General features: G+C 38.0%; 4 protein-coding genes across 6 annotated transcripts; 2 read left to right on the top strand and 2 right to left on the bottom strand.

The window, feature by feature from the left end:
* Window positions 1-502: 502 nt before the first annotated feature.
* Window positions 503-2,506, bottom strand: LOC104814875 (ubiquitin-conjugating enzyme E2 7-like). The gene is made up of 6 exons (XM_010543096.2): window positions 2,332-2,506; window positions 2,107-2,209; window positions 1,482-1,579; window positions 1,258-1,358; window positions 956-1,033; window positions 503-806 (listed from the first exon to the last, which is right to left on the bottom strand). Exons 1-6 carry the CDS (start codon window positions 2,372-2,374, stop codon window positions 729-731), a joined length of 501 nt encoding a protein of 166 aa, XP_010541398.1. The 5' UTR covers window positions 2,375-2,506; the 3' UTR covers window positions 503-728.
* A 463-nt stretch (window positions 2,507-2,969) lies between these two features.
* On the top strand, window positions 2,970-6,000 carry LOC104814876 (actin-12-like). 2 transcript variants are annotated; one of them, XM_010543097.1, is made up of 5 exons: window positions 2,970-3,078; window positions 3,712-3,778; window positions 3,865-4,258; window positions 4,496-5,109; window positions 5,701-6,000. In XM_010543097.1, the coding sequence occupies exons 2-5, from the start codon at window positions 3,719-3,721 to the stop codon at window positions 5,764-5,766; spliced, it is 1,134 nt and encodes a 377-aa protein (XP_010541399.1). In that variant the 5' UTR covers window positions 2,970-3,078; window positions 3,712-3,718; the 3' UTR covers window positions 5,767-6,000. The 2 variants fall into 2 exon arrangements, with proteins under 2 accessions (XP_010541399.1, XP_010541400.1); XM_010543098.2 differs by having other exon boundaries at window positions 2,971-3,078; window positions 3,709-3,778.
* Window positions 6,001-7,161: 1,161 nt separating this feature from the next.
* On the top strand, window positions 7,162-9,717 carry LOC104814877 (methyl-CpG-binding domain-containing protein 5-like). Of its 2 annotated transcripts, none has more exons than XM_010543099.2 (4): window positions 7,162-7,589; window positions 8,908-9,030; window positions 9,178-9,403; window positions 9,523-9,717. In XM_010543099.2, exons 1-4 carry the CDS (start codon window positions 7,281-7,283, stop codon window positions 9,534-9,536), a joined length of 672 nt encoding a protein of 223 aa, XP_010541401.1. In that variant the 5' UTR covers window positions 7,162-7,280; the 3' UTR covers window positions 9,537-9,717. The 2 variants fall into 2 exon arrangements, with proteins under 2 accessions (XP_010541401.1, XP_010541402.1); XM_010543100.2 differs by having other exon boundaries at window positions 7,168-7,589; window positions 9,181-9,403.
* A 16-nt stretch (window positions 9,718-9,733) lies between these two features.
* On the bottom strand, window positions 9,734-12,064 carry LOC104814879 (uncharacterized protein C20orf24 homolog). Its single transcript, XM_010543101.1, has 4 exons — window positions 11,770-12,064; window positions 11,273-11,376; window positions 10,055-10,184; window positions 9,734-9,952 (listed from the first exon to the last, which is right to left on the bottom strand). The coding sequence occupies exons 1-4, from the start codon at window positions 11,881-11,883 to the stop codon at window positions 9,914-9,916; spliced, it is 387 nt and encodes a 128-aa protein (XP_010541403.1). The 5' UTR covers window positions 11,884-12,064; the 3' UTR covers window positions 9,734-9,913.
* Between the last annotated feature and the right edge of the window lie 7,311 nt (window positions 12,065-19,375).

A 19,375-nucleotide genomic window follows, 5' to 3' on the forward strand; every position in this document is an offset into this window, starting at 1 on the left:
CCCCCCCCCCCCCCCAATCTTCAACAAAACACAATAATACGATGCATGTGTGTGTGTCTGAAACGACCGCTGACACAAAACAAAACTACAAAGATGAGTATTATCTCATTTTGAGAAGGGATGGGGTGTTTTTTTAATTGTTGGCCCAGTAGAAATCATTTGATGTTGTTTCGGGAGCTCAGAGACGGCACGCAGTTCTAGCGTCTAAAACCAAAACAACAGCAAACATCTTAAATCACGAAACAACAAAATGTCTCTTCTAATTTGGTTGGTAACTGAACCGATTTTAAGAGTGATTAATTCGGCCAACAACTGCGTAAACCGATTAAAATCGAATAATATATAATGTAACTGAACCAAATCAAATGGTTATAAATTGTGTAAAAAAAACTAAATAATTATAGATTTTAAAACTGAATATAACCAAATCGAACCAAAATCAAAATTCAAAAACCCCAAATGGACACTCCTGAAATCTCCGCCGGAGAGCTTGAAATGCCTAAAAAAAAGGAAAGGAAAACGGAGCTTTTCACCAGAAAGCTTATGATAATCCCTTTAAAGATCTGTTTCTCAGGAAACAACATTTTTTCACCAAAGACTGATTCTTGGAACGGGATAAGATGTAAGATTGAGTTATTACAAGCAGCGTTTGGGCAATTCGAAGGGGTTTCAGACAAGGATATAATGAAGTTGGAACACCTGAGAACTTGGAGGTGAAGCCCTAATGATCATAGCAGTTCTTGAGACTTTCTGACGCATCGGCTCACTTTCTTCTTAAACTCGTCTCTCTTATCTCTCCATTCTTTCTGCATAAACAAAGGACGAAAGAAGAAAACCCGAATGATTGATGAGCAAGTTCTACTTCTGGTACAACATATTGGACTCTTATGGCACCAGCATTGGCATTTTTGGATCAAGCGAGAGTTCAATAGAGCTAGCGAATAGAATGACTCACAGCTGCTTCAACATTGGCCGGGGATTCATCGTTAGGACTGGAAAGCATTGATATGATACTCAGGACAATACTCTCAACCTGAAACAGCACAGTTTTTATGCAGTGGAGTAAGAATATAATACACCCTATTCAACATAAGCAAAATGAAAGCATATCACCCACCTGATATTTTTTAGCGCCCATAAGAGTAAATAAATCTAATTTCAGAAAATCTAATAGCAATAAACCGAGTTTGAAGTTTCACTTTGATGAAAACCCCAGATATAAACACAGATAAAACTGGGTTAATAGTGATCACATACTGTGTGAACAGGCATCCAACGCTCACTTGCAAGCTCATATCCACTTGGATCATCGCCAGGGGGATGGAGAATGGATATACAAACACGGCCATCAGGGTAAACTGCATGCACGAATAAACCATTTTCACAAACCTTAGCGATTCAATAACAGAAAAGGAGTGGAAATATGGCGACGTTTATATTCTTATCCTAAATAAGGTTAGGGTCTGAGAGAATGGACTAACCATTTGGATGCCAAACCTCTGAGGTAAACCTCACAGTTGGTGGGCTATTCGGATAGTTTTCTGGGAATTTCATTGTGGCATTGAAGAATCCTCCTTCACTGTGTTCAAGAAACAATATTTTTGTTAGTGATAAATACCAAAGAATGTCTAATTTCACTCGCAATGATGCAAGCATCAAGGCAATGGCTTGTTTTATTCCTTCCTAGCTGTTGCAATCAAGTGGATACGAATAGCCAAAAAGGGAAAACAGCTGAGAAAAATGATAAAGAATCTGATAGAATAACATCTCAGGAACACACTGCTGCAATGTCGGAACATCACAATTCATAACATAAACTACATGCGAATACATGTAGAGAAAGACTAAACCCGAAACTGGTGAAATCCAGAAGAGGAACCAGAAATTCTATAATGATCGAATCGCAGCAGCATCAGCAATGAGATAAATCAAGCATCATTCATTGAGCCAATGCTCGTCCGACAAATCAACAGGATTTTCCCGGGAAATCCCCCTTGTTCAATTCATCACACATGAATCATCGATGATTATTGATTAGACGACACAAACAGAGATTTCTGACGAAAGCAACGAGATCTAGGATCAAGGAGAACCGTGAGAACTTACTAGAGTGTGTCGGGCGGTCCGATAATCGTAACGCTCCATTCGAATATATTGTTCTCATCAACCAATCCAGCAGAAAATCCATCAACCGGATGCTTACAGAGATCTGAAACAAAACCCAGACCCAGAGACGACAAAATCCAATCAAAACTCGGAAAGCACCACACCTCCAAGGAATTCGAACCGAACAGATTTGTCGCAACAAAAAACGAGGGTTTCTGAGTGTACCTTTGAGCTGCTTCTGAAGAAGAAGGCTCGCTTGGGAAGCCATTGCAGTCTGCAGATGATGAGGAATTCAGCAGAACCTTCCAGTGATCCCAGAAATAGAGATAGAGAGCGAGAGAGAGAGAGAGAGCCGACAACGGAGGTTGTATATAGATAGAAGGTTCAGAAGATCGGAATGGGAGATTTTCGATATCGGGGTTTCATTAGGGGAAGTGGGGAACACATGGAAAGCTCGGATCTGCTACGGACATATCCATGTCTGCTATGCTACTCCCACCAATGGTGGAATCGCTTCTAGGATGGGCTTTGACAACGGCCCATTAAGATCATTCTTTAAGGCCCATTCTCTCTTTTCCAGTCTCAAGAATTTGGAGTTAGTTTAGGGTCTAAATGAACGAAGGCCCATAAACTCCAAAGCTCAATATAACACAATTGGGCCCCATATTTGTCAGTGAATCAGGGTAAAACCGTCTTTCAACATCCATCGCTAGTTTGTTACCAAAAATAGGCGGACACGTGTCGGGACCTGCTTAGGTTTTGGCACTCCCGAGAAAACTAACGGCTGGGATCTATTTTCGGTCGTTCGCACGATACAGTGGGAAGTTCATTTTGCCTCGGTTAAAGGTTCGCTCCTCAAAAGAATTTGAATCCTTCTTCAAGAGCGAGCGTTTCAGGTTCCGAAGGCTCTTTCTTCTCCGCTCTCTCGTTCTCGTCGTGTTCATCGTTTTTTCCTCTTCGGAAATCCATCAGGTGAATGCTATTTTTTTGTTTCCCTGTTGTTTCTCCATCTGTTTGGTTGCCGGGAAAATCGAAATATTCCGTGGACTTTTAATGTAAACGCGTGGAAGGATTTTTCGGATTTGATGTTTCAAATTTCATTACGTGTGTAAGAATGGTTCTGTAGACGGGATATGTTAGGAATCGTTTATGTAGTTTTTTTTTTTAATTCCTGATTGTTAGCATACTTGATCATCTGTAATAGCGAGGAGGATCCAATGATGTTACGGATTTCGGAAAATCTTACGGAATTTTATTATTTAATCTCGTTTTGCTTGATTACGTTGGGAAATGTTTGGGAAAAAGAAAACAACATGGATGTAAGAATGATCTATCGGAATTTATCAGGTGATCGTATTGATCTGGCTGGTTTGAACTCCTTTTTCACGCTACTCTGTTCTATTTTCAATAACGCATTTGATTTCGGGACACTTGTGTTTGAAACTTTGCCATTTAGCTTTTGCTATGCAGTTTTTTTTTAAAAAAAAAAAAAATTGTTGTGCATAAACTACTACCCTTGATTGTTACCGTGTGACTTCTACTTCTCGTTTTGGAACCATGATTATATTGATTTTATTGGTTGTGTAATTGGTTTTGTTTCAGCAGATTGAAGATGGCAGATGGTGAAGATATCCAGCCTCTTGTCTGTGATAATGGAACTGGAATGGTCAAGGTAAGATTCCGTCGATGTTAAAAGGATTGATTATGAGTAAGTCGGTGTTATCTCTCTATGCTACTCATGTGGACGCGCTGGTGTAGGCTGGGTTTGCGGGTGACGATGCTCCAAGAGCTGTTTTTCCCAGCATTGTAGGCCGTCCACGCCACACGGGTGTGATGGTTGGAATGGGCCAAAAGGATGCATACGTTGGTGACGAGGCTCAGTCTAAGCGTGGCATCTTGACTCTTAAATACCCAATTGAGCATGGTATTGTCAACAACTGGGATGACATGGAGAAGATATGGCATCACACTTTCTACAATGAGCTTCGTGTTGCACCTGAAGAACACCCAGTGCTTCTCACAGAAGCGCCTCTCAATCCAAAGGCCAACCGTGAGAAGATGACCCAGATCATGTTTGAGACTTTCAATACCCCAGCCATGTATGTGGCCATCCAGGCTGTTCTCTCCCTGTATGCCAGTGGCCGTACAACTGGTCAGTTTGTGCAAGATTCATCTTAGAATTTTTTTCCAGCACGAAATCAGTTTGTGTAGCTTTATGCCCAACGATGACAACTACAGGGGCCCCTTTCGTGGCACAGATATCTGGCTTGTGATTTCGCGATTCTTGTACATGATTAGCGCTCAGCATAAACTGCTGAGAGCTCGCACAGAAATCCCAATAATTATTCTTTTTTTTTAACCGATGCTTTTCACATTGTTGTTGAATCAGGAATTGTGTTGGACTCTGGAGATGGTGTCAGCCACACGGTTCCCATCTACGAAGGTTATGCTCTTCCACACGCAATCCTGCGTCTGGACCTCGCAGGACGTGACCTCACTGATTACCTCATGAAAATCCTGACCGAACGTGGGTATTCCTTCACCACCACGGCTGAACGCGAGATTGTGAGAGACATGAAAGAAAAGCTCGCCTATATCGCTCTAGACTACGAGCAAGAGCTGGAAACCGCAAACTCAGGCTCCTCGGTGGAGAAAAGCTTCGAGCTTCCGGATGGACAGGTCATCACCATCGGGGCCGAGCGTTTCAGGTGCCCTGAAGTGCTGTTCCAGCCATCGATGATCGGGATGGAAGCTGCTGGAATCCATGAAACCACTTACAACTCGATCATGAAATGTGATGTGGATATAAGGAAGGATTTGTATGGGAACATTGTGCTGAGTGGAGGAACCACCATGTTCGGAGGAATCGGTGACAGGATGAGCAAAGAGATCACGGCTTTGGCGCCGAGCAGCATGAAGATAAAGGTGGTGGCTCCGCCTGAGAGAAAGTACAGTGTCTGGATCGGTGGCTCTATTTTGGCTTCACTCAGCACTTTCCAGCAGGTACTTTACTTTTCCTTCTTATCCTTCTAATCTTTTGTCACATGGTTTGCAACTTGTATTAACAGTGCTGGTCATTTCGGATTTCGATTCGGTTATACTCGGATTTGATTATTTCGGTTTTACAAAATCTATAACCATTTAGATTTTATATTGAATTCGATGTGAAATTTTCGGTTTTTTCTGGTTTCAGTTCGTTTATTCGGTTTTAAACAAAATACAACCATTCAGTTTTTATGTTGAACCCGGTTCAGATTCGATATTTCGGTTTTAGAAAAACTATAACAATTTAGTTTTTACATTGAACTCGATTCAAATTTTTTAGTTTTTTGGTATCGGTTCGGTTATTTGAGTTTTAGTAAAAAACAATCATTCATATTTATGTTAAATTCGGTTTATTCGAAGTTTATTGATAAAAAAAGAACTTTCAGTTCTTTATGTTAATTTTTATTTGATTTTTTCGGTTTTAAAGAAATTATACTCATTCCATTTTTACGTGGGATTCAGTTATCTTATTGGTTTTGGATCTATAACGGATTCGGTGTATAATTTGTAAAGTTTATAGAGTAATGAAACTCCTTGGTGAAATTACAGATGTGGATTGCGAAAGCTGAGTACGATGAATCTGGACCGTCGATCGTGCACAGGAAATGCTTCTGATCTTCTTTGATATCACAACAACGTCAAAAGATTTCAGAAAGAGAGAAGAAATTAACGACACAGTTTTTTGTTTGTTTGTTTTCATATATTGCGTGTTTGTTTTTTATTTTATTTTTTCACTCGTTTTCTTATGTAATTTTGCTTCCAAAAGTTTTTTTCCTTGTCCAGTTCATTCGGCGCCCTATTTCACAGCTTCTCTAATACATTTAGTACAATACATACACCATTTCCTTATTCTCTGTCTTGTCTTATTCGATATTACTTACTTGTATAAGAGTGCAAGGGAGAAGAAATGTGGTTTGGTTTTTGAGATTACTAGATTAACAAAAGAAGGTGTCAAGTGTTAGGTACCAAAATAAATAATGAAATGCCAAAAATTTACGCGATTCCACAAACCAAGTGGCTCTTTAATGAACTTTAGCAAATATGATTTGGACCTCAAGGCAAGAAACTAAATGGGCCTACTAGGCCCACCAATTAATAATACTGTTGAAAAATTGGCGTACCATGAATTATTGCAAAACCCCTCTTTTCTTATACGCAATCCCATGCAAAATGGACCACACTGAAGCCGAAAGTTAGAATGGGCATCTCTCGCTGGCCCACCAAGTGCCGGACTAATTGTATTCCATTGGCTCACTTGTCTTTAATCGCTGGAAAATATCCAACGGCCAGGCTTGAATGAGTTCGGGATATATGCTAGTATTATTTTACAATATTCCAATTAAATCGAAACAATAGGTTAAATTAATTAAACCCCTTAAATTAAAACGTTCCGAATAACCAATCCAAACAGTACACAGTAATACTTAGGGATGTCCACACCAGCTCATTTTCAGTCCAACTCATTAAACCCGTTTTTATTCGGACCAAAGAATTTTCGACTAACTCGCAAGTCGGGTCATATTTTTCTAAATACCTAAAAAACCATATCAAATTATACAAAACCATATCCAAATGATATATCAGTATAAAAAGAACATATCAATACATCCAAATCATACTTATATTCACAATCATAATCTATGTACAAAAAATCATCTTCAAATAAACACGATCAAGTACACAGAAGTATTGTACAAAAAACCATCTTCCGATCTTAATCCATGTATAAAAAAATTATCTACAAATCAAAATATCATATCAAGTAATATCAACATTTTCAAGTTTTAACATAATTTTTTTTTTTTACTTCAGCTCACGAACCAAGTCACGAACCGACCGATCTAGCTCGTTTGAATTCGGTTCGTGGTGAGATAGCTCACTCAACCCATTTTTTTATTCGGATTCAGATATTCTATGATTCGACTCGATAAAAAGAAGTCAACCTCGAGTCGGCTCGATAATACTAGGATGGGGTTGGTTGAGTTAAGCGTACGGAAGACATTTTCTTTTGTCACTTCTCTCGTGCGTTTCATTTGTTTGTTATTTTCCTTTCCTCTATATGAAGGTCCAAATTAATTCAGTCAGGAAATGCTCCGTGTCTCCGCTAAATCTCAGTCCTTTATCCTCTCATGTCAGCTTCTTCACCGTCCGATCACGGCGATTTCCCTCCCGATCCTCTTCTCTCCTCTGGATCCTTCATCTCTTCCAACATCTCAACTGACGCCGGAAACCTAGATCACGGCGTGAAACGGCAGCCGATCCCTCCTAGATCCGGGATGTCGAGCGGTGCGGATCCGCCGAAGAACACGGCACAGCCGGCGGTGGAATCGAAAACGCGAAAGCGCGCGGCGCCGGGGGACAACAACTGGTTGCCTCCTGGTTGGAGGGTGGAAGATAGGGTTCGAACCTCCGGCGCTACGGCGGGTTCCGTCGATAAGGTAAAATCTCAGCTCTGATGTTGCTATCAGCTTTCAATATCCGCGATGTGTTGTTTGTCGAAATGTGCAGATTAGGTTTTATCGATTGTTGTTTACTGCCTCAGGGATTTTGTTTCTTTGGGTTTTGTTGATTCATGAATGCAGCAAATCAATTACAGTATTCAACATATGTATACATTACTGGAAACTATGTGAACGAATCTTGTTTTGAATGGGCACATGATAAGCAGAGAAAGAACACAATTGCCTTGGAGACGCTGTAAAACTGATCCCTAGCAAAAAAGGATGACCTTTTTTCCTGTTGTTGTCCTTGGTTTGGTTTGGAATATTCATGGTACACTTAAAACGATCCTGTAGTTTAATATCGTTATCCTTGATAATGTACTGGAAGATGTTTATGGATTTGTTTTATGGGAAGGGAAGTTTTATGGTAATGGGTGGAAATCCATTGTGGTCTGAATCAGTTTCCTTGTCGGCAGAGCCATGAAAAACTAATTTTAACAATTCCCTTTCCATTCCCTTGTAGCTTTGTAGTTTTACTGTTTTGTTATTTGCTTAAAATTTGCATATTGGAGTCTAAAAATAGTTTTTTTTCTTACACTTTGTATTTTCCTCTTTAATCATCGGTGGAGGTGGTTATAGTCTGGAAATTGTACGTTGCATATGTGTGCGATGACTAACGATACCTTAGCGTAAGTTTGGGGGGATATATTGCGGTGGAAAGCATACAATTGCTATATAGAAGCTATAGAGTTGATTCTTGTCAATTGATATGGTTCGTTATGCAGTCTTTGCTGAGCTTTGTTTGGTTCAGTCACCATAGACAATTAGATGTTTCTATGATGGTAATGTTTTAATAATATGGATATGGTGTTTCATGCTCTGTACTGTAGTATGGATTGGTAGTAATACATTGCATTGCTGTGACAATATCTGAATTTAATATTTATGTTTTGAAAATCCTGGCATAGAATATTCGCGTAAATACTTCAGGATATGTCCTACTTTTGGAAGTTTGCATCGATGTGATAAGTGTCCCACATTGAAAAAAGAGAGGGATTTGGGGCCAATATATAAGGAGGGACAAACCTCCACTCTAGCTTTTGTGGTGGAGTTAGGGCCTAAACCTTATTACCATGATTCATTGTAAGGCATCCAGTATTTAAATTCATCATGTTCCGGCGGAATCCATTTAGGGTTTTCCGTGGTGTGAGCTTGTCATGCTACTCTTTTGCTGAAAATATAGTAAGCTGAATAGTGTTTGGCATTACGAAAACATAATTGTGATAAAAGTGGTTTCTTTTTTCCGCCATTGCAGTACTACCATGAACCAGGTACAGGACGCAAGTTCAGGTCCAAGACCGAGGTCATGTACTACTTGGAAAAAGGAGCACCTAAAAAGAGCGCCAAAAAATCTGAGATCTCCGATGCTCAATCAGATGTAAGTCTGAAACATACATCTCTCTCTCTCTCTCACGCATCCACACGCACACTAAACCAGTGATCAGAAGTTGCCTAAACCCACTTCCCAGATCATGTTGTTCTTGATGTCCAACTGTAAGAACAAAGCCAAAATTATTGTATTTAGCAGCATTCAAAAGGCCAAGGAATAAGCAACAGATCAGCCAAGAAAGCCAAAGAAACGCCATTTAGCTTTGACTTTCATAATCCACCGGAGAAGGTAAGCTGGGTTTTGACAAACGACTCGGAAGAAGAATACAGTTGGACTCCCTTCACTGCCAGTGATGAAAAGGTTCCCGAATCCATCGCCCGAGACTGGACTACCGCCTTCTCTATGGCGACTACGCGTAATGGTAAGCAAACAAACGTTTTGAACGACGCTATTGGTTGCATCTGCTGTGAACTACGCCATAGCTGTGTTTGATCCACTGGTAATGTGAGTTAAAAAGTTGACTTTTGTTCTTTTGGTCAGGCCAGAAATCTTGATGGGGGGATGGATACTCACTCAGACTCCACACAGGTTATCATCTGTCTTAGTGTTTTGTTGTAGGACTTTCTTCATTCTGTTGCGTTTGCGTTTTTAAACGTAATTTTTAGCGTTTTGAGAGACTCTGACACGCTGAGTAAAATGTTTCAAGCTCGTCAAAAGCATTAGCCATGGAATTTAGCATTGTATCGTCGAATGAAGCGTTTGTGGCCAAGAAATTTTAGAAGATAGGAAAAAGATTATTACAACGATGTAGACAAAAACATACATAGATCATCAGTCGCCGTACTAATAACACATACTGTCAGTAGCAACTGGCAAAAGAATGGCTCATGATGATCTCCTTTGGCATTGGTCACATGGTTGGTAACTTTTATCAGAAGTGTGCCAAGCTATAGACAAGAATCCACACGAGCTGAAAGATTTTAACAGACACGGTAAAAGAAAAATAGTAAATAAATAAGTAAAAAAGGTGACATGAGTGGGTGTGCCTTTAAGACGAAGAAGAGAGTGTCACCAGAAAGAGAGTCAAAGATGCGAATAGGCCATCCTGGAGCAAGGCCGTATGGCCTCCGAAATCTTCTTCATCCACTTTTAGAATCATCGCGTAGTATCCGTACACTATCCCTGACGATATTGCCAAGAATCTGCAAATTATATAGAAAAACTCTCCATGTGAGCAAATTAGGGGTGGCCATTTTATTTTTGTGTTATATAACCGAACCAAATAATATACAGAATTGAATTCGATATAAAAAACAAATGAGAATGGTTTCTCTAAGACGAAATATAAAAAATAACAAAAAAAAATATCGAAATATTTTTTGCCAAACGCAACAAAAATCGGACACCTGAAACCAATACCGAATCCCATATAAAAACAGGATAGTTATAATTTTTCTACAACCAAAATAACCGAAACCCGAAATGACAAACCCTGTAAGCAATAATCAAGCAGTAGTCCGGTTGCATGGAACTCGGTTCCTGGACATTGTAACCAAGCAACCAGATTTTCTCATTCACAACATCAGACATTATGTTCCTCCCAACACTAGAGAACAAGTTTGATTTCACTCAAATGCAAAAGCATGGTTTGCTTTACTTCATGTTAGCATTACCCGAAATAGCAGTCAAGTTGTACAGAACAGAAGCCAGATCTAGACATTATAACCTTGGGGGTTTCATCCTAAGATGGCTGAGAATTGGCCAGCCACCATTTTGGCCGGGTAGTCCTCTATAAGAGGACGAGTTCTTCATCCAATAAAGCTATCAACAGAGCTTTGATCAGAACATTGGGAGGTTGAATGTATCTCCGATCACATTCAGGGATCCACAAACTCCCCAAATGCGTAAAACTTGTCGATAGAACCCTAAGTTCTATCAAATACCATTCAAAAGTTAAAAACAATAATGTGTGCAATCTTATAAGGTTTAATGGATCAGATCTATTGCAGCGTTCAAATCTTCTTATACGAATCTGCAGAATCCAAAGAGAACGGCAATAAGCTCTCACTCTACTCAGAAGACTCATAACAAGCTGAAGGAACAAACAAACGGACCACCCTACACTGAATCTACTATGACTTGCCGACAACAAGCATTCACCATTGATTTAGAAATATATGAGCATCCAAGAACAAACCGGAGCTGAATTCAGTAATCGATATATAGATTAACTACAACACCAAGAAACTTGATAAAAACAGATTCAGAAGGATCAAGAAGTTTCACTTACGCAAGGATCCATATGCCTCCAACCAGAGGTATGGCTCCCCATATCAATCCGCAGATCAATCCCAACACTTGCCGAATCCAATGCAACACATCTCCCAATTGATCCTGCACCATCAACAACCCTTGATTCCGCACATTCTATTCACGATCAAGAATCAGTTAATCTAACACGTCCTAAACCCAGCATGAATTTTGTATCCACAATTCCAATAGAACCAAACCTATGGAGAAGCAAAGGGTTTCCGACAATCTAATGGACAGCTCACGCGACATCCCGATTCAAAAGGGTATCTTCTGCCATTTGCAGATGGTCTATATTTTTTATTCGAGCAAAGTGTTCGCCTTTTCCATGGAATTGATTTGATTTGAACATAGTTGGGGAACGAGTTCACTAAGATCAACCATCAATTACTAGAATCTGCGAACTGCTCGAAGGCAAAAAAGTCACAATATAAGGAACGACGCTAGGTCAAACGAGAATCGACATTGCGAGAATACCTTGTCCCATGAAGCATCAGGATCGAACAATTTCGCAAGTTTCGACGGAGACAAGTGAAGGTTCTGGTGATTATGCTGCTGGTGATTCAACTTTGCTGATTTGCCGTCTTTCATCCTTGATTCCGACAGAAAACGAAAAAGGTTCCGCAATCAAAAGTTCGATCTCCGACAACAAAAACCAGGAACTCCGTGATTGCGAGGAATACAGAAAGTTATGGATTTGCGATTAGGGTTCTTCGATCGAGCAAGTGGGATAGACGTTGACTTGTGGTAGGAATGTTAAAAACTTGAATCGCTGCATCATATATATATCGTAAGCGCCACGATAACCATTGTAAGTGTCAAAATTAATTCACAAATTTTGTTAAAAAATTAAATTTTAAATAATTTTTTAGAAAAGAAAATTTCAAATTCAATATGAATATGAACATTTTAAATAAATAAAGTTTATGATAATGAATTTTTTTGGAAATTTACCAAAATAAATACCGGTACGTGTATTAGAAATTTAGAAGTGATTAACTGACGAAATTAAGGTCCTTTTTGCAATTAATAGTTTTTCAATCTCTAGTCCTTGATATTTTAGATAATTAGGCTATTTCCCCTTTTATTCATATTTATTTTGTCTCTCAAGATTATTTTAAAACTTCGAGTTTGTAGTAAAATACAGTTAATTTAAAGCAATATGTAAATATCATTTGACCAAAAAAATATACATACTCCGTTTCAAAATATTTGTAGTTATAGATTATTTAACATTTAAAAAAAAAAGAGAAAAAAAATTATATATACCCTTATTTAATATTTTATTGACAATAAAAACAATATTATAATTAATAATTTTTTGGAATTTGATTGGAATAAAATTGAAAATTATTAAAAAATATCTTGAAAATGTAGATGATAAATATTTTGAAACATATGAAATAATCTAATACAATAAATATTTTGAAACGGAGGAAATAAATATCGACGACTTCTTCACATACATGATTAAAAATTAGAATTTCACCTCATAGGCGAGAAATTAATTTAAATGTTATTAATTGGATTTATTTAATGCTCTGAATTTTGATTCCAAATTCTATTGACAACCAAACAATTGCATGACAGAAATATAATATTTATACACATTAAAACTAAGTTGATAATTTGGGTCCAACTCATTCTTTAAAACATTTAAAAAAAACTCAAACATAACTCAACTCGTCGAGCTCGCAAACCAAACAAATCAGTCTTCGAATTCAACACAAATACTCAAGTAAATTTTAAAAAGATTTGAATTTAGATTTTAAAATAATATGTAAGATAAAATCATAATTATACTCAATACAAACATAATAGATATTAGAGAATATTTAGAGAATATTTTCTGTTAGTATTTGTTACATCAATATAACAAACTATTATATGTATTGGTGTTTATATTGGTGATTATAATGGTGTGAGTATATGCGATTGTCTATAATATATAAGAAGTAGGGTAAAAGGAATAAAATACAGAAATAGTTTGTTATATTGACGTAACAAATACTAACAAAAAATATTATCTAAATATTCTCTAATAATAGAAAAAAGAAAATCAAATACAAGTCGTGTAAAAAATTATAATCCACCAATTTAAATACAATGTAAAATATTCGTAAGCGCCACGATAACCATTGTAAGTGTCAAAATTAATTCACAAATTTTGTTAAAAAATTAAATTTTAAATAATTTTTTAGAAAAGAAAATTTCAAATTCAATATGAATATGAACATTTTAAATAAATAAAGTTTATGATAATGAATTTTTTTGGAAATTTACCAAAATAAATACCGGTACGTGTATTAGAAATTTAGAAGTGATTAACTGACGAAATTAAGGTCCTTTTTGCAATTAATAGTTTTTCAATCTCTAGTCCTTGATATTTTAGATAATTAGGCTATTTCCCCTTTTATTCATATTTATTTTGTCTCTCAAGATTATTTTAAAACTTCGAGTTTGTAGTAAAATACAGTTAATTTAAAGCAATATGTAAATATCATTTGACCAAAAAAATATACATACTCCGTTTCAAAATATTTGTAGTTATAGATTATTTAACATTTAAAAAAAAAAGAGAAAAAAAATTATATATACCCTTATTTAATATTTTATTGACAATAAAAACAATATTATAATTAATAATTTTTTGGAATTTGATTGGAATAAAATTGAAAATTATTAAAAAATATCTTGAAAATGTAGATGATAAATATTTTGAAACATATGAAATAATCTAATACAATAAATATTTTGAAACGGAGGAAATAAATATCGACGACTTCTTCACATACATGATTAAAAATTAGAATTTCACCTCATAGGCGAGAAATTAATTTAAATGTTATTAATTGGATTTATTTAATGCTCTGAATTTTGATTCCAAATTCTATTGACAACCAAACAATTGCATGACAGAAATATAATATTTATACACATTAAAACTAAGTTGATAATTTGGGTCCAACTCATTCTTTAAAACATTTAAAAAAAACTCAAACATAACTCAACTCGTCGAGCTCGCAAACCAAACAAATCAGTCTTCGAATTCAACACAAATACTCAAGTAAATTTTAAAAAGATTTGAATTTAGATTTTAAAATAATATGTAAGATAAAATCATAATTATACTCAATACAAACATAATAGATATTAGAGAATATTTAGAGAATATTTTCTGTTAGTATTTGTTACATCAATATAACAAACTATTATATGTATTGGTGTTTATATTGGTGATTATAATGGTGTGAGTATATGTGATTGTCTATATAAGAAGTAGGGTAAAAGGAATAAAATACAGAAATAGTTTGTTATATTGACGTAACAAATACTAACAAAAAATATTATCTAAATATTCTCTAATAATAGAAAAAAGAAAATCAAATACAAGTCGTGTAAAAAATTATAATCCACCAATTTAAATACAATGTAAAATACGATATCAGATTCTATTTAAGTGTTCATATATTTTTAAAATCGAAATACCATTTTAGATTTAAATATCATTTTTATCTTTAACATCTATAAAAATGCATATAAATGATAAATAAAATCTAACAAAACAACAATGAAAATTAAAAATAATTTAAAAAATATATATAAAACCTAAATTTATTTAGGTTTGGAAGATTTAAAACCCACGCAAAAAAACAGATTTGCGTTTATGTTAAATTAGGGTTTACTAACTCAACTCGCGAACCATAATCCAATTTATGCTTCCAAATCCAGTATAAAGGAATGGATTTTTGGATGGAATATAAGGGGTCTTAACGGCCGCAATAAGCGTTATGCTTCAAAGGAATGGATTTTGAGACACCGACCTCTTCTAGGAGCCTTTTTAAAGATACATATACAAACAAGAAATGTTACGAGGATTGAATCTGGTATATCTTCGTGTTGGAAACACCGCAACAACCACTGTGCTGATGACCATGGCAGAATTTATGTGGTCTGGGACCCTGCAGTACAAGTCACTTTCTACCAATTCTCTGTGCAAGCTATCACTTATGGAGTTCAGATTTCCCATTGCGAGATCAGATTCACCGTCACTTTCATCTATGCAAAGAACTCATATCTCGAACGTTGGAGCCTATGGATGGAATTGCAGTAGCTAGCGATGTATTCCCTATTATCCTCATCTCCATGGGTGATCATGGGAGACTTCAATCAGATACTCTCAATAGGAACGCTCTAACTTCCCGAACCCGGCTACTAATACTGTAGGCATGGAGGAGTTCAGAGACTGTGTTCAGAACACATGGATCTTTGACATGGAGACAAGAGGGGCTAAATTCTCTTGGTGGAACAACCACCAAGTCGATCCCCTTGCGATAAAACTGGACAGAGTGCTTATCAACGGGCATTGATTCGACCATTTCCCTAGGAGCTACACCTGCTCTCTCCGGGGCCCTCTAATCATGCACCCAGCATAGTCCGATTTCCCTCGACATTACCACAAGTTAGAAGACCTTTTAATTACTTCCACCACATTTCCCTTCACCCGGATTTTTTACAGGTAGTCAGGGAGGGTTAGACTCACAATGAGATAATTGGCTCCAGCCAATTCCGGTTTTGTCTGGCCCTCAAACGGCTTAAACACCCGTTGAGACGGCTGAATTCTACCCATTTCAGTCAACTCTCCAAGAGAACAAAAGAGATAGAGGAAAGGTTGGAGGAGGCACAACGTCGACTCCTTACTTCCCTGTCCCCTGATGTGGCGCAAGAGGAAACTCGGCTGCGAAGATCATGGCACATACTCCTTGATGCCGATGATCGATTTTATCGGCAAAAATCTAGGCTAAATTGGTTGAAGCTTGGGGATCGGAACACACGGTTTTTTCACAAAACAGCAGTGGCCAGATCAACAAGGAATTCAATTCACTACTTGATTGACTCACAAAGGGAGAGAGTATCCGATCCTGGTGTAATAAAGGAGCATGTTGTAGCCTTCTACTCAGACTTGTTGGGTAATGCTAGCAATCGGTCACATAGGGACACTCAGGGATGGATTGAAAACCTCATCTCTTTCAGGTGCCCACTCGCCACGCAAACCAAGTTGACCGAGGAGGTCACGACAGAGGAGGTTAAGAGAGTTTTCCTCTCCATGCATGAAAACAAATGCCTCGAGCCAGATGGTTTCACTAAGGAGTTCTTTGTTTCGGCTTGGGAAACGGTTGGAAACGGATTTGTCAAGACTGCAGAAATTTTTTCGGTTAGGAAAACTTCTGAGGGAGCTAAATGCAACATCTATTGCGCTGATTCCAAAAAAGTCGGGGGCAGATAGGTTAACTGATTTCTGCCCAATCAGTTGTTGTAACTTTTTGTACAAGAGATTTCGAAGATTATAGCAAACCGGCTGAAACTGATTATCCAAAATTGTATTTCTCGGAATCAAGTCGCTTTTCAAAAAGGAAGGCTTCTCATGGAACATGTGATGTTGGCCACGAAGTTGGTCCGTGACTATCACAAAAGCACAGATGGTAAGAACGCTCTTCTTAAAGTGGACATTCGCAAGGCATTTGACTCACTGAGTTGGGACTTCATCCTTGCTACCCTACGGACTATGGCTTTCCCTCCCATCTTCATAGGATGGATTTGTGAGTGTATTACTTCTCCCAAATTTTCCATCTCGGTTAATGTCGAAATGGCAGGTTTCTTTCCAAGCAAACGAGGGTTAAGGCAAGGGGATCCACTATCCCCCTACTTATTTATCCTATCCATGGAATCACTCACCAAGCTACTCGACCACTCAGCCGCTGTACGAAGATTTTTGTTACACAAAAAGTGCACTTCCCCGATGCTCACCCACCTAGTCTTTGCCGATGACCTAATTATTTTCAGTAAAGGAGATTGGAACTCTCTGACGAAGATTTCTCATTTGCTGGGTTTGTTTGCTGAACGCTCTGGCCTATCCATGAATACAGATTAGTCTGAGCTTTTCCTTAGGGGAGTCAACAGTGGAGAAGCGGCTACGTTGAGTGGATTGGCGGGGATCCGTTTAGGTACTCTGCCAATGACATACTTGGGATTACCCTTGAGCCCGTGGAAGCTGTCCAAACTAGATTATCGGCCTCTTATCGACCGGATCCGCCGGAAAATCAATTCCTGGACATCGAAGTTTCTATCATATGCGGAAGAATTCAAATGGTCTCGTCGGTTATATATGGGATGGTGAATGCATGGGCACAAACCTTCCTAATTCCAAAAGGTATCCTAAACGAGATTGATGGAATTTGTTCACAGTTCCTATAGAACAATGGAGGGAACTCAAATGGGGCTTCCAGAGTTGCTTGGGAAGCGATTTGTAAACCAAAGCAAGAGGGCGGTCTTGGAATCCGCAGTCTCGAGGAGTTCAACACTATTTTCAGGCTCGAGTTGGTGGGTGGCTTGGTTAAAGGAGAACATTTTCAAGGGAAGGGGGTATTGGGACACAAAACCATCATCCACTTTCTCTTGGAATCTACGGAAACTGCTACTCCTAAAAAATCAGGTTCGTCCTTTCATCCGTTGCTCCTATGGAGATAGTCAATTGGCCTCTTTTTGGTTTCGATGGATGGTCTTCCCTTGGACCTATCATCGACTTTGTCGGTGAAAATGGTCCAAGGAGCTTGGGTATACCTAGACATGCTAGGGTTGCTGACGTGGTGAGCGAAGATGGATGGCAGTTGGCAGGGGCAAGGACATACCGTGGTCTCCAGCTCCTTATCACCCTTGTCGACACTCAACTTCCCTCCAAAACTAGAGGAAATGATATTTTCGAATGGAAGAAGGCGCCGGGCAACATTTGGTTGCTCTTTTTCAGCAAGGCACACGTGAAATCAGGTGCGATGTTCTGCTTCGAGAGTTCCTTGGTACGTTTTGGTTTGGTTCTGTCATGGAGTTCCAAGGTTTGCATTTATCCAATGGTTGGCATTTCATCAATGCCTTCCGACACGCGACAGACTTTCCTGATGGAGACTGACCACCGTCACCATTTGCCCTTTATGCCAAGTGGAGGATGAGCCACATCGCCACATTTTCTTCAGCTGCAACTATAGCCTACAGGTCTGGGACTATTTTGCCGCTAAGGTATGGCGGACTCCCCCTCTTGATCTTGATGCCTGCATTCTTTGGGTTGCCGACCAAAGTCACGATCGCACGCGGAACCGCTGCATTCTGGCAAAGATTATTCTCCAAGCTGTTGTTTACCTGATTTGGACTGAAAGGAACTCCTGGATATTCAGGAACAAATCTTCTAATGTAGAGGAATCTATCTACAAGTTTGGGCAGATGGTACGTATGTGTATTCTCTCTCTGATTAGCTCTACTCCGGCTACCCTCTCTAGCTTGCTTGAGGATTGGTCACTACACAGGCTTGACTGCATCATGACTCGTTATTAAGTTGATGTTTGTATGCTTGTCTCTCCTTTGTTTGTTAAAGGTCTCTAGTTTCCATCATCATGGGTTATTTGTAACGGTTGGTTGCCGGATTTGAAAACTTTCTTTTGTAATGTTTCGATTATTTATAAAATTAACGATTCATAAAAAAAAATCGTTTTTTTGCTCAAATACAATTTAAGAATTCTAATAGGATAGATTGTCGTTGAATTAGTTATATATAAAATCCAATATATATATATATATATATTAAATTAAAATGTAAGCAAAATTTCCAAAAAAAAAGAGAGTTTGATGGGGACAAAAAGAAAAATTGGTGGGTCATGACACCGTCGAAAGAAGAAAGGGAAAGAAATGGGTACGAGAGGGTGAACCTGGAGTAAACACCTTCATGATTCATCTCTCTTCGCTCTCTCTCTCTAGGCCTTTTACTATCATAAACCAAACAAGATATTCAAAACATTTATATATTATGTTATATATAAGATTTGATTATATAGTGGGGATATAAATTATAAGGAATCTTATGGGTGGGGCCCTCGTTCCTCCTGAACTTTGACTGTTCAATGCCAACATAGACAAATGTCTATCTTTGTTAAAATAATGGGATTTGGTAAACCTTTCTTTCTTCCTTCACCTGAACTCTTTGTCCAGTTCCTTGGCCAGCAAGATTGCCCCCCCCCCCCTCTCTTTTTTTTCACTT

The sequence above is a fragment of the Tarenaya hassleriana genome, unplaced genomic scaffold, assembly GCF_000463585.1.
Source record: "Tarenaya hassleriana unplaced genomic scaffold, ASM46358v1 Cleome22, whole genome shotgun sequence".
In the NCBI taxonomy this organism is placed as follows: Eukaryota; Viridiplantae; Streptophyta; class Magnoliopsida; order Brassicales; family Cleomaceae; genus Tarenaya; species Tarenaya hassleriana.

Bases quoted from the DNA above. Each gene is read 5' to 3' on its own strand.
- LOC104814875 (XM_010543096.2), bottom strand. From the start codon at position 2,374: ATGGCTTCCCAAGCGAGCCTTCTTCTTCAGAAGCAGCTCAAAG. The intron at 2,210-2,331 runs GTACACTCAGAA...GTTTTGTTTCAG, and splicing joins TCTTCAGAAGCAGCTCAAAG to ATCTCTGTAAGCATCCGGTT. The intron at 1,034-1,257 runs GTATGTGATCAC...GTGCTGTTTCAG, and splicing joins GTTGGATGCCTGTTCACACA to GTTGAGAGTATTGTCCTGAG.
- LOC104814876 (XM_010543097.1), top strand. From the start codon at position 3,719: ATGGCAGATGGTGAAGATATCCAGCCTCTTGTCTGTGATAATGGAACT. The intron at 3,779-3,864 runs GTAAGATTCCGT...GCGCTGGTGTAG, and splicing joins ATGGAACTGGAATGGTCAAG to GCTGGGTTTGCGGGTGACGA. The intron at 4,259-4,495 runs GTCAGTTTGTGC...TTGTTGAATCAG, and splicing joins TGCCAGTGGCCGTACAACTG to GAATTGTGTTGGACTCTGGA.
- LOC104814877 (XM_010543099.2), top strand. From the start codon at position 7,281: ATGTCAGCTTCTTCACCGTCCGATCACGGCGATTTCCCTCCCGATCCT. The intron at 7,590-8,907 runs GTAAAATCTCAG...CCGCCATTGCAG, and splicing joins CGGCGGGTTCCGTCGATAAG to TACTACCATGAACCAGGTAC. The intron at 9,031-9,177 runs GTAAGTCTGAAA...TATTGTATTTAG, and splicing joins TCTCCGATGCTCAATCAGAT to CAGCATTCAAAAGGCCAAGG.
- LOC104814879 (XM_010543101.1), bottom strand. From the start codon at position 11,883: ATGAAAGACGGCAAATCAGCAAAGTTGAATCACCAGCAGCATAATCAC. The intron at 11,377-11,769 runs GTATTCTCGCAA...TTGATGGTGCAG, and splicing joins CTGATGCTTCATGGGACAAG to GATCAATTGGGAGATGTGTT. The intron at 9,953-10,054 runs GTGACACTCTCT...AAAATCTTTCAG, and splicing joins CATCTTTGACTCTCTTTCTG to CTCGTGTGGATTCTTGTCTA.